This window comes from Xenopus laevis, chromosome 3L (assembly GCF_017654675.1).
Source record: "Xenopus laevis strain J_2021 chromosome 3L, Xenopus_laevis_v10.1, whole genome shotgun sequence".
NCBI classification, from domain to species: Eukaryota; Metazoa; Chordata; class Amphibia; order Anura; family Pipidae; genus Xenopus; species Xenopus laevis.
The window spans coordinates 144,253,354-144,267,658 of NC_054375.1; the positions used below are offsets into that span (position 1 = coordinate 144,253,354).

The following is a 14,305-nucleotide window of genomic DNA, read 5'->3' on the forward strand; positions in this document are numbered from 1 at the left end:
CCAGTCTGACCACCAAGTAGTCAAGGAAGTTGAAAGAAATAAAGAGGCTACTTTTATGTTCTCCTGGTTAGGAAAAAAATTAGAAACCTTTCTCACATCTTTCCTAACCAGGAGAACATAAAAGCAGCCTCTTTCTTTCTACTACATGGTGGTCAGACTGGTCGGAAAGAGACCAGCAGGTGGCGCTGTTGTAACAAAAATCATTCAAGTTAACTACATTTATCCTTTAATATCTTGGAATTAAAAATAAAAAATAATGAATGTACAGAGAATAAAGATTCAGCGTTTTGCAAATCTTTTCATAGTTTTGTGAATTTTTCAGCGAAGCAAAATGGCGAAAAATTCCAAAACGCATTGAAGTCAATAGGAATAATAAAAAAAAATTCTGGCTCCAAATGCATTAAAGTCAACGGGCGTTTTTCTTATGGTGTTTTTTTTGTCCAAATGCATTAAAGTCAATGGGAGTTTTTTCTCATGGTAAATTTTTTGTCCAAATGCATCAAAGTCAATGGGCATTTATTCTTATGGCGACTTTTTTGTCCAAATGCATTAAAGTTTATGGGCGTTTTTTTTTTATGGCAAGTTTTTTGTCTCAGTGCTGTTTTTGTCTGCCCGACTTTTTGTTGGGGCAAATTTTCAGTGTAACAGTGCCTATAAGGTTGATGGTGTTCTATACACTTCACAGACATTTCACAGACATTTACACCTACCTGCACAACTTTCATTTTGATAAATATATTGGATTTGGTAACTGTATGTTGAACCTTTAAATCCTGAATTACACTGGCAGTAAGTGGAACAGTAGGAATTTGCAGGACAGTCAGAGTTGCTGTTACATTTCCAGAGTTCTATATTGGGAAATGAAGGTATGTTATAAACAAAAACACAAATTAACTATAATTAGCAGTACATATGATAAGTATTTGTATCCTTCAGCAAACTAATGGGAATATATCAAATGTAATATCTCAATAATAATAATAATAAAAACATTTTTAATGCAAAATACCCCTCTAAGAATATAGAGTAAAAGCCAATTTTACATTTTTCAGTGAAGCAGAAAAAAATGGTGTAAAATTAGGGAAAAGAAGCCCCATGGAAGGGGCAGTACAACTGGAAATGGTGTAAGGACCCACGATAGCGAACTAATTAGGTCGACTTACTGGAAGGCTATTGGTCACGGGGAGGTACATAAGGGAAAAACTTACTGGGACTGCAAATTTCATTTTGCAGTCCTAACCCACCATCCTACATGTGTCTGTGGATTGGGGGTGTGAGCTGAGGTATTTTGTAGTTGCAGCTGGGGGGTTGGGCTTCTCAATTGGGATCAGGAGGAAGGTGTCTGGCAGTTGGGTTGGTGATGAATAAAGCCCAAAAGGAAGTGCCTTGGGCAAGTTGGGGAGAGATCCCCATATAAATAATTAGTCAGGCTGTGCCCACATTGGGACCAGTTGTTGCAGCCACTAAGGGTAAGAGCACTCTGGCAGATTCAGGGAGATTAGTCACCCCAGCGACAAATCTCCTCTTCTTTGGGGCGACAATCTCTTACCTTCCCGCCGGATAGCGCTAGTGGCGGTTCATTTTCCAAAGTCACCTGAAGTTTACTCATGAGGCAACTTCGGAAAACAAAGCGCTGCGCGTGCCACCCCGCTGGCAATTTTTTTTATTCTAGCCGGCGGGAAGGTGGGGGAAGGCAGTTCGGGGAGATTGTCGCCCAGAAGAAGAGGAGGTTTGTTGCCGGGGCGACTAATCTCCCCGAATCTGCCCATTTGCCCTTACCCTAAGAGGTTTGGTTGGTTGAATGTCATACAAATTGTACAAATACCTATATGTGTTACTTATGTTTATTTGTACATTTATGGTTGACTGTTAATAAATGATTTTGTGGCCTTTTCATCCCAAACAGAACTTCAGCCCAATCAGTTATTTCCGGATTACTGTGAGGGATGGGGGTTGATGGTGAGTTAAGGGAAGTGATGAGGTGCTGGTAGGTTATGGGAGAGGTGCCCAATAATTGATGCTACCACCAGTCACATGTTATGCATTATAAATTAGTGGGATCACATAAGAATTCCTTATAAATTTGAGAAAACTTAAAATCGTGGGATGTAAAATTGAGGTTTCACTGTGTTCTGTATTACATTTCCTCTCATTCTCCCCGAGCCATGACTACAGTGCACTGATAATACTAGGAATGCACCAAATCCACTATTTTAGGATTCTGCTGAATCACGAATCCTTTGTGAAAGATTCAGACAAGTACTGAATGGAATCGGAGCCCTAATTTGCATCTCATGGTTAAGAAATTTTTGAATTCCTTGTTTGTGTGCTGAAAAATCACATGATTTTTTGGATTCAGATTCGGTTCGGCCAGGCACTTGGATTTGGATAAATCCGAATCCTGCTGAAAATGACTGAATCGTGCCAAAATCCTGAACCAAAGCCTGCAGGGGCGTAATCAGAAACCTGCCAAGATACCATGGCAAAGTATATCTTCAGATTTCAAGCAAATTCATGTTTTTTCGAGTATTTATACCAGCTTCCTTGGAAATGAATGGAAAAAAGTGAATTTCTTCTATGACTCGCCACTGGAAAAATCCCAGTCAATTTTAACAATAGCAAGCACATGTCTATATATGCCCCCTAGTTGCCTGCAGTAACACATGCAAAGTTTACTTCTGGTCTAGTAACCCTTGGCAACCAGTCAGTAGCTTGCATTTATTGGTCAGCTGTTTGATAACACTAGACATGAGCAAATCTCCTGCAGACGCCCATGAAGCCAAGGTTCATACCCAGGCAGTGCCTGAAATAATAGTGTTCTTACAGTCTGAGGACTCTATGGAGGGCAAATGATCCGTATAACAATGCTTATAAGGTTGATGGTGTTCTGTACACTGCACTTACAGACATTTACACCTACCTGCACAACTTTCATTTGGATAGATATATTGGTTACTGTATGTTGAACCTTTAAATCCTGAATTACAGTAGCAGTAAGAGGAACAGTAGGAATTTGCAGGACATTCAGAGTTGCTGTTACATTTCCAGAGTTCTATATTGGGAAAAAAACACAAGTTTACTATAATTAGCAGTACATATGATACATATTTGTACCCTTCAGCATAGTAAAGGTAATATATCAAGTGCAATATCTCAATAATAATAATAGAATTTTTAATGCAAAATACACCTCTAGGAAGATAGAGTAGAAGCCAATTTTACATTTTCAGGGGAGATGGTGAAAGGGGTCATGATAGGGTACTAATTACCCTCATAAAGAATTGGTCCGGCTGCGCCCACATTGGGACCAGTCGATGCAGCCACTAAGAGGTTTGGGTGGTTGAATGTCATACAAATTGTACAAATACCTATATGTGTTACTTATGTTCATTTGTGCATTTATGGTTTACTGTTTATGTTAATAAATTATGCTGTGGCCTTTTCATCCCAAACAGAACCTGAGGCCAATCAGTTATTGCCGGATTACTGTGAGGGGTGGGGGTTGATGGTGAGGAAAGTAAAGTGATATGGTTATGGGAAAGATGTCAGGGGCATAACTACAGAGGAAGCAGACCCTGGGGTTGCAGGGGGCCCGAGAGGAATATGGGGCCCCATGAGACCAAATAAAGAGAAATTTCAACATATCTTGGAAAACAGGACAACCTCTTGATATGTTGGGGGCCCTAAAATGACTTTGCTGTGGGGCCCAGTAACATCTAGTTACACCACTGAAAGGTGCCCAATAAGTGATGCTGCCGCCAGTAACAAATTATGCATTATAAATTAGATCACATAAGAATTCCATAAAATGTGAGGAAACAAAATCGGAGATGTAAAATTGAGGTTTCACTGTGTTCTGTATGCAGTTTCCTCTCGTTCTCCCCGAGCCATGACTACAGTGCACTGATAATACTAGGGATGCACCAAATCCACTATTTTAGTATTTCGGCTGAATCATGAATCCTTTGTGAAAGATTCATCCATGTACTGAACGGGATTGGAACCCTAATTTGCATATGTAAATTAGGAGGGAAAGAGAATTGCTTGCATCTCCTGGTTAATACCATGCAAAGTGCCTCACCCATGTTCATCACCACCTTCAGTAAGCAGTACCATAAGATTAAGAAAATAGTGCAAAAATATCTCCCAGTTTTGAATGGAGATGAGAAATCGAGGAAGGTGATGGAGAATGGGTGTAGATTTGTAACCAGGTGTGCAAGAACACTTGGTAATATTTTGTCTAGTGATGGGTGAATTTGCGACGTTTCGATTCACCGGAAACGGCGAAAAATTCGCGAAACAGCGCCGGTGTCTTGTTTTTGACGCCGGCGCCCATTTTTAAAAAAATTTTTTGACGCCGGCGAATTTTTCCGGCCGAATTTTCACTGGCTTTTTGCGAATTTATTCGCTGGCGGCGAAACGCGCAAATTCGCCGCGAATTCGTGCCTGGCGAATAAATTCGCCCATCACTAATTTTGTCCCCTAGTGATGTTTGCGATAAGAAAAATAGTCCTAGAACTTGGTTAAGTACAGTGGGAACGTATTGTTGTGGAGCTACTCGATGTGTGACATGTGACTACATTGAAAAATCTTCTGATTTTGAGAGCACCAGTAAAGCTATTAGATACAACAATAAATGTTACATAAAGTGTAATACTTCCTATGTTATATATTTGTTAACATGCAAGAAAGGTAACATTCAGTATGTAGGGTGCACGTCTAGAAATTTAAAATGCCGAATGCGTGAGCACATTAGTAGTATAGTTTCCCGTAGCGCTGGCACTACCGTTTCTAGACACTTTTTTAGAATGTAATGATGGGGATATTAATTATCTAAAAATTCAGGGGATAGAGAAGGTCTATCAGTCATCAAGAGGCGGTGATAAGATGTCAAGGCTTTTGCATAGAGAAGTACTGGATTTTTACTCAAGATACTCGACAACCTAAAGGGCTTAATCTGAGGTTTGATGTTGCTTGTCATATCTGATAGAGAAGAGAATGCTTTTACCATTTATGTAGTAGCTTTCGGGACAGGTTTGAGTTTGAGACTAGTCACGTTAAATTACCTTCAGACGTATGTATCTTTAAGGTTGATTGTTTGTAGATCGCAGCTACATAGTCCCCATCTGAGGTTTGCTATTGCTTGTCATATTCATAAGTAATTGTTTATACTAATCATACAGTAGCTTTCTGGATAGCCATTTGAGACTAGACTTTTCAAATCAGTATAGACCACCTTCAGATGCACATTCCTGATAAGTTGATTGCCTGGAGATTGTAGCTGTTTAGTTAAACTTTGAATACCAACTCCATTGAGGCATTGAAGTAGAGTGTGAAGGATTTAAAAGGCATGTAAAGTCAAAAAATAAAATCCCATTTTTACTTTCTTTAATGAAAAAGAAACCTATCTCCAATATACTTTAATTAAAAAAATGTGTACCATTTTTATAAGAAACCTGACTGCAGTGAAATTCTTCCTTCATTTACTGCTGTGGATAGGAATTGTCAGACGGTCCCTAACTGCTGAGCAGGGAAACAATCATACTTATGAACAGCAGGGGGAGCCCCCACCTTACTTCCCAGCCATGCAGAACTCAAGCAGCTTTGTTTATGACGATCCCTAAGCAGCCCAGACCACACTGAGCATGTGCACAGTCTTAGTCTTGCAAAGATGTTTAACAAAGTTACAAGGTGGTGACCCCCTGTAGCCAACTTTGAAAGCATAAATTATTTGTTTGATTAGGCTTGTGGTGCAGTAAGTTCATGTTTATATTTAGTATACAAAATACAGCATTTCTAGCCTTATTCTATTTTACACTTTACGTGCCCTTTAAAGAGAATTGTAGTGTACCTGATATCTGACAGAGCTTTCACATTAGTGATATACACTGAAGGGTTAAAGTACCACCAATACAGTGAATAGTAGTGTTTCTAGACAGCGCGTGATATGCGTTCACTCTGCCTATTATTCTAGTTAGTTCCCCTATATCGTAACCCTAGTGATATACATTAAAGGGTTAAGGTATCTATAATACAGTGAAAGGCAGTTTCTTCAGATAGCGCGTAATATGTTTTCACACTGTTTGATATGATATTTTATCAAGTTCCCCTGTATCGTAACATATAGAGGCCCTGTGATTGAGATGAGTTTTGATAAAATTTTAGGACCTGTTTGTTTTAATCTACTCCTGAATTATTATGTATTTGTTTGGATTAATTCATCCCTTAATTAGTAAGGCATTCGAGAGACATGTAATGATAAATTATGATTAATGAATTGATAACTGTAAGTTATGACAAATAATTATCATGAATTTGATATTAATAGTAATTGTATCAACATGAAAAATTGTGTTTACAAAAGAATGTAAAAATTCTATGAATATTTTTATGATCTTTGTGCAAACAGTGTCTTAATAAGATCTATGGGCTTATAATGTGTAGTGAAATGTTTAGAACATCATATATTTCTTAAATTAATGGTAACAGCTTTGTACGTTTTGTGAGTTTGTGAGTATCTTATGAAGTTAAACATTTGCTCTTTATTCTCTTTCGATGTTTTCCATTTCTAATAATACATTTTGCAGTTAAAAGCTTTTCTAATCTGTTAAGGGTTAAAGTTTTTAAATTGGAATCCGGAGAAAAAGCTTATGTAAGGCTAATCTGGACGTCATTTCCTTTAATTAAGTTTAAATGGCTTTGCTTGCATTTGTGCCTATGATTACGTATCTTTCGATATGAAACGCGTTAGGATGTGTAATTTTTAACAGAATGCAATAAAGCTTTGTTTTTATCGTCACCGGTTGGCCGCAAGAGAGTGTGTACAATTTTTGACGCATCTCCTGGTTAAGACTAGGGATGCACCGAATCCAGGATTCGGTTCGGGATGCGGCCTTTTTCAGCAGGATTTGGATTCGGCCGAATCCTTCTGCCCAGCTGAACCGAATCCTAATTTGCATATTGCAAATGTTTTCCCCTTCCCACCCCTAATTTGCATATGCAAATTAGGCTTTGGATTCGGTTCGGTATTCAGCCCAATCTTTTGTGAAGGATTCAGGGGGTTCAGCCGAATCCAAAATAGTGGATTTGGTGCATCCCTAGACATTTTTGAATTCCTTATTTGTGTGCTGAAAAATCACATGATTCTTTGGATTCAGATTCGGTTCGCCCAGGCACTTGGATTTGGATGTATCTGAATCCTGCTGAAAATGACTGAATCGTGCCCAAATCCTGAACCAAATCCTGCAGGGGCGTTACAAGAGTGCACCTCCCCCCTGCCAGAAATGTTTTTCCGAGGGCCTGTGCATAGGCGCTCCTGCTCGTGCCTGGCTGCAGGGTGATTTGAATGCTATAGAGGAAACAGACCCTGTGACACAGGCCCCCCTTTTCCCCCGGCCCCACCCCTGCAACTGTGGGGTCTGCTTCCTCTATAGTTAAGCCAGTGGAATCCTGGATTCTGTGCATCCCTAGTTAATAATATTAAAGGGGTGGTTCACCTTTCCATTAACTTTTAATATGTTATAGAATGGTCCATTCTAAGCAACTCTTCAAATGGTCATTATTATTTATTTTCATTAATAATGAATTATTTGTGTTTTTCCTCTGATTTTTTCCAGCTTTCAAATGGGGGTCACTAACCCCATCAAATAATGCTCTGTAACACTACACACTTATTGTTATTGCTACTTTTTATCACTCATCTTTCTATTCAGGCCCTTTCCTATTCCAGTCTCTTGTTTAAATTAATGCAACGTTGCTAGGATAATTTGGACCCTAGCAACCAGAATGCTGAACTTGCAGACAGGAGAGCTGCTGTATTAAAAGCTAAATAACTCAAATCCACAAATAATAAAAAATGAAAACCAATTGCAAATTTTCTCAGCATATCCCTCTCTACATCATAATAAAATTTAACTCAAAAGTGAACAACCTCTCTAAAGGGTTTGTTCATCTTCCAGTTGTTTTCAGATTGTACATTGGAAATAAAGGATTTTTTCAGCTGCTTTCCATTTTTAATTATTTACCATTTTTTTCCAAAATTGGAAAGTTGAAAGTTTAATGTTTCTGTCTCTGGGAGTCTGGCAGCTCAGTGATCCAAGTGCAGATTTTGAACTGTTACAATTTGCTGCATTAGTTGATACATTTCTCAGCAGCATCTGTGGAATATTAACTATTGTATCAATTCTATCAGCTGCCTTTAATGAAACTCAGTGGTAGCTCCAGGGTTCCCTCTGTGGATCAGGGTCAGATGCCAAAATGTGGAATTTTGCCGCAAATCTATGGCTGGTGAAAAGATTTGCTCATCACTATATACTGACAAAAGCACCAGTAGAACATACAAATGCCCTACTTGGAATCAAACCTCAGATCCTACACCTCACTGCACTGTGCTAGTTCTGATTATTTCCCCAATTCAGTTTTTACGTTTTAGTCTGGATTTAATTAGTAACAAACTTAATTTTAAAATTATGCCACCAGAAACCTGCCATGGTGAAGTATATCTTCAGATTTCAAGCAAATTCATGTTTTTTTCCACAGTTTTAATTCAATTTTATATTTTTTGGTTTGATAACACTTGACATGAGCAAATCTCCTGCAGACGCCCATGAAGCCAAGGTTCATACCCAGGCAGTGCCTGATATAATAAGAGTTCTTACAGTCTGAGGACTCTATGGAGGGCAAATGATCCGTATAACAATGCCTATAAAGTTGATGATGTTCTGTACACTGCACTTCCAGACATTTACACCTACCTGCACAACTTTCATTTGGATAGATATATTGGTTACTGTATGTTGAACCTTTAAATCCTGAATTACAGTAGCAGTAAGTGGAACAGTAGGAATTTGCAGGACAGTCAGAGTTGCTGTTACATTTCCAGAGTTCTATATTGGAAAAAGAAGGTATGTAATAAACAAAAACACAAGTTTACTATAATTAGCAGTACATATGATAAGTATTTGTATCCTTCAGCAAACAAATGGGAATATATCAAGTGCAATATCTCAATAATAATAATAATAACATTTTTAATGCAAAATAGCCCTTTAAGAATATAGAGTAGAAGCCAATTTTACATTTTTCAGGGGAGAAGAAAAAAATTATGTAAAATTAGGAAAAAGAAGCCCCATGGAAGGGGCAGTACAACTTTGAAATGGTGAAAGGGGCCATGACAGTGTACTAATTAGGCTGACTTACTGGAAGGCTATTGGTCACGGGGAGGTACATAAGGGAAAAACTTACTGGGACTGTTTTGGGAAAGGGGGCAAATTTAGTTTTGCAGTCCCAACCCACCATCCTACAGGTAATGAATAAAGGTCGTAATTACTGATGTTTAGTTGAAGGTGTGGTAAGCCCAAAAGGAGGTGCATTGGGCAAGTTGGGGAGAGATCCCCTCATAAAGAATTAGTCAGGCTGAGCCCACATTAGGACCAGTTGTTGTAGCCACTACGACATTTGGTTGGTTAAATGTCATACAAATTTGTTCATCTATGTTCATTTGCGCTGAAAGTCACGAAAATTTCCAAAAGTCACAAAAAAGTCACAAAAATGTCTGAAATATTGAATCTTTTTGTGACTTTCAGTGCATGCGCAGTTGTTCGGGACCGGTTTATTACTCCAACTGCGCATGCGACGAAAACAATGGTCCAAAGCTTAACGAAGAAAAGAAGATGGCGGCTGTGAACTCCCGGGGACAGAATCTGCACCGAGGGGTAAGTAAAAAGTTAGGGGCATTTGCCCTGGTTACCAGGTAGGCTGGGGGGGAGGAGGGAGGGGGGTCTATGTAGGGTAGGGGGGTAGGGTTTTTTTATGTTAGGGGTTGAATTCTCCTTTAAAGGGGTTGTTCATCTTCCAAACACTTTTTTCAATTCAGTTGTTTTCAAATTGTACATTGGAAATAAAGGCTTTTTTCAGCTGCTTTCCATTTTTAATTATTTACCATTTTTTTTTACAAAATTGAAGTTTAAAGTTTAACGTTTCTGTCTTTGGGAGTCTGAGAGCTCAATGACTCAGATGCAGATTCTGAACTGTTACAATTTGCTACATTAGTTGATACATTTCTCAGCAGCATTTGTGGTAGAAAAATAAATGGGAGCACTCCCCCTTCTCTCACCTGCACGTGTAGATTCAGCAAAACCTGTGTGCTTGCACGCAGAAAGCGTATCGTATCTATACGATATCAGCAGCATTTGTGGAATATTAATAACTATTGTATCAATTCTGCTGCCTTTAATGAAACTCAGTGGTAACTTCAGGGTTCCCTCTGTGGACCAGAGTAAAATGCTGAAATGCGGAATTTTGCTGCAAATCCATGGCTGGTGAAAAGATTTACTCAACACTATAAATCACTATATACTGATAATTTCCTCAGTTCTGTTTTTACAATGTTTTAGTCTGGGTTTAATCAGTAACAAACTTATTTTAAAATTATGACACCAGAAACCTGTCAAGATGCCCTGGTGAATTATATCTTCAGATTTCAAGCAAATTCATGTTTTTTCCACAGTTTTTATACCAGCTTACTTGAAAATGAATGTAATTTCTTCTGTGACTCACCACTGAAAAAATCTCAGTCAATTTTAACAATAGCAAACAAATGTCTAAATATGCCCCCTAGTTACTGCCTGCAGACACCCAAGAAGCCAAGGTATTGCCTGACATAATAGTGTTCTAAGAGTCTGAGTACTCTATGGAGGACAAATGATTAATATAACTAGGGATGTAGCGAACGTCGGAAAAAATGTTCGCGAACGTCCGGACAAAAATGCGAACGGTTCGCGAACGTCGCGAACCCCATAGACTTCAATGGGAAGGCGAATTTTAAAAGCTAGAAAAGACATTTCTGGCCAGAAAAATGATTTTAAAGTTGTTTAAAGGGTGCAACGACCTGGACAGTGGCATGCCAGAGGGGGATCAAGGGCAAAAATGTATCTGAAAAATCCATTGTTGACACAGCGCTGCGTTTTGTGCTGTAAAGGGCAGAAATCACACTACGTCACTCAGGTGGTGTTTCTGGACACGGAATGTGAAAAAGCTCACACAGCTAGGTGGCACTTGGTTAAAGACTGGGCAAACAATGCCTGCAAGGTCAACGTATACACTACTACAGCAGTGGATACGGAATATATTATTGCTGCTTGAAAAACGTCACTCAGGTGGTGTTTACGGACACGGAATTATTATTGTTATTATTTAGACAGAATGTGAACAAGACTATTGGGTTACAGGCAGCAGTCAGCAGATGAGAGATCAGAAGCAGTGCCCACAGCAGCTACATACAGAGCACTGCAGTAGAAGGTAGATTACTAGCCAGCAAAGCTACCTAACCTAAAATGTCCCTCAAATCCCTGCAGACTTCTGTCCCTACAATACAGAGCAGTATCAAGTAGATTACTAGCCAGCAAAGTTACTATCAACTGTCCCTCAAATCACTAACAGCTCTCTCCCTACACTAGCTCTTCCAAGCGCACACAGGCAGAATGAAAAAACGCTGCAGGGCTTCAGTTTATATATGGAAGGGGAGTGGTCCAGGGGGTGTGGGGGTGGTCCAGGAGGGAGAGCTTCCTGATTGGCTGCCATGTATCTGCTGGTCTGGGGGAGAAATGGCAAAAAAAAGCGCCAGCTAAGGCGAACCCAAATTGGCGAACGTTGCGCAACGTTCGCGAACATTCGGCGGACGCGAACGGTCGATGTTCGTGCGAATTAGTTTGCGGGCGAACAGTCCGCGACATCCCTAAATATAACAATGCCTATAAGGTTGATGATGTTCTGTACACTGCACTTACAGACATTTATACCTACCTGCACACACTTCATTTTGATAGATTGATTGGGAACTGTATGTTGAACCTTGAAATCCTGAATTACAGTAGCAGTTGTTACTGTAAGTGTAACAGTAGGAATTTGCAGGACAGTCAGAGTCGCTGTTACATTTCCAGAGTTCTATATTGGGAAAAGTTTACTATAATTAGCAGTATATATATCTATTTGTATCATTCAGCAAACTAATGGGAATATATCAAGTGCAATATCTTAACATTCATAAAAATATTAATAATAATAACAACATATTTAATGCAAATATATATATATATATATATATATATATATTTATATATATATATATATATATATATATATATATATAGTAGAAAGTAGGGTCTTTTCTTATCAGGGGGTGTTTAGTTCTCCTATATAAGCAATACAGAAATGCCAGACAAGGTTGTAAGCTGTACCATGCTATGACTAGGTTTGAAGATTTTTACCAGCTCACTTAATAGGTGAGAGGTAGCCAGGCTAGTCAGGAGGGCAGTCTGTGGCTCCAACAAGCAAATAGTTAGTGTACTGGGACCCCAGGCAATTGGGCACCAGTTATGAAGGTGTACGTTCAGGTTTAGATCATTCGGAAAAGCTTGTACACTTTATGATGGACACAATGGGGAAGAATGGGGAGAGGTTTTATAGGAGAGTAACGACTAATGGTACTCTGCTAGTGCATTTTCTACATGACACTGCAATGGAGGCTTTTGAAAAGGGAACGCTCTGTTTCTGTGAGGATGTGAGAGGATCCTCTGGAGAAGTGTGGATTTTGTCTAATTGAATTATACTGAAACATCAGGCTTCCAGTGCTCAAGTTTGTATCTTGCCACCCCTGTGAGAAGCTGCTAAATGACCATTGGTAGGAGTCACTACCATTTATTCCTTTGTGTAGCTACACTGATGTCAGCATCTGAATAGCTAGGCGAGCAGATTTTGGTCTGAAAATGTGAAAGTATGCATTTTCAGCAGGGCTGGAACTAGCGTTAGACAGAGTAGGCACGTGCCTAGAGCACATAGCTGGGGGCACCAGGCCTGTACCTTCTCTACCTCCGACCTCTAGTCCGGTTCTCTCCCTTGTCTCTGCCTGGCCGTGAGGGACCTCGCGAAGATTCACAAGTGCGTCTGTACATGTGCTCGTCTATTCGGTGCCCCAACTGCCCAGGTTACCTAGGGTGCTTGGCCCGACGCGGAGTTTCAGGCTGAAATCTGCTCAGTGTAGCTGCACATTGGCTGACACCATGCGTAGCTAGCATAGCTGAGGGAAAGACATGAGCAGCAGACAACTGTATACAAAACACATTAACCTTATTGTGTCTATTAATTGGCTCAATGTGCAAAGCAGTACATACCACCATCTGGTAGAAACTTGTAGAAAGTGTGTGTCCCTTAATCCATGTAAAATAAATGAGGGCTATTTACCTTTTCATTGTAACTCACCTTGAGCTCGGGTGAAGATAACTAATGTAGAGACAGCTGTAATTAAAAAATATACACAGTATTACCATAAGGGTGTAACTTTCATTCATTGTGCATGTAAAGACTTTCATTTCATCTGTTGGACAGACATTCCCACAATGAAACTCTCTCTGTACTCATGAAGGGTGGGAGGGAGGCAGGTAGGTATCCCCCCTCCCGCCTAGGGTTGCCACCTGGCTGGTATTTTCCTGGCCTGGCCGGTAAAAATGATGGTTGATATCCCAATGTTATTAATAGGGAAAAAAGATAAAAATATAGGAAGGCCGGTATTTTTTTCCATAAAAGGTGGCAACCCTACTCCTGCCCCCTACTTGTTGGACAGCACAGGACATAACAGGGCCATGTATACTATAGAATGGTCAATTCTAAGGGGGCTGCCTTGCACCCATCAATGCTGCACTCTGCGACTGTGACAAGAACAGTACTAAATTATCACCATAGTGTGTCAATAGCCTATACATTACTGCCAGTAACGTCAGACTGGGGGGGATCTGGGACCACCGGGGGCAGCCACATCACAGGCCCCCAACCCCCCCCTTCCACCACCCCAATGGGACCCAGATGCAAATACCCTCTGTCCTCCCTCCCTACCCCCACCTCGACAGCACAGGAAGGAGTGAACGCTCTGCCAGTCATGGGGTGGGGTTCTGGGCCAGTGGGGCCCACGAGGACTAGGGGTCCACCAGGTTTTTTCCTGGTTTCCTGCTGGCTCAGTCCGACCCCACACTCTACTGGGCAGTATAACTGTACTTACCTATCAGCAACCCTCCAACCTGAGTCTTCATACTGACACAGCTCTGCAGCAGGTTATTCCTTAAGACACACAGAGTGAGAAACACAAATGCATTATGTTGTTTTTGTGAGAGCAAATTTACAAGCATATTTGAATCTAACTAAAAGTATTTGGGGCCCAGTGGACCGTATTTACTAACTGTGAGCAAAGTGCAAAAATCTACACAATTCAGAAAGTTTCTCACAATGCGGCTTTCATTTATGTATAAATTGAAAA

General features: G+C 40.0%; 1 protein-coding gene across 1 annotated transcript; it reads right to left on the reverse strand.

Annotated features, from left to right (window-relative positions):
• Positions 1-219: 219 nt before the first annotated feature.
• LOC121401280 (nidogen-like) lies at positions 220-14,105 on the reverse strand. The gene is made up of 7 exons (XM_041585628.1): positions 14,051-14,105; positions 13,258-13,293; positions 11,803-11,943; positions 8,754-8,885; positions 2,921-3,052; positions 711-848; positions 220-233 (listed from the first exon to the last, which is right to left on the reverse strand). Exons 1-7 carry the CDS (start codon positions 14,079-14,081, stop codon positions 220-222), a joined length of 624 nt encoding a protein of 207 aa, XP_041441562.1. The 5' UTR covers positions 14,082-14,105.
• Positions 14,106-14,305: the final 200 nt, after the last annotated feature.

Excerpts from the sequence above, each read along its gene's own strand:
- LOC121401280 (XM_041585628.1), bottom strand. The coding sequence starts at position 14,081 with ATGAAGACTCAGGTTGGAGGGTTGCTGATAG. Across the intron at positions 11,944-13,257 it reads TATCTTCACCCGAGCTCAAG|AACTCTGGAAATGTAACAGC; the intron begins GTGAGTTACAAT and ends TTCCCAATATAG. Across the intron at positions 849-2,920 it reads TCCAAATGAAAGTTGTGCAG|AACTCTGGAAATGTAACAGC; the intron begins GTAGGTGTAAAT and ends TTCCCAATATAG.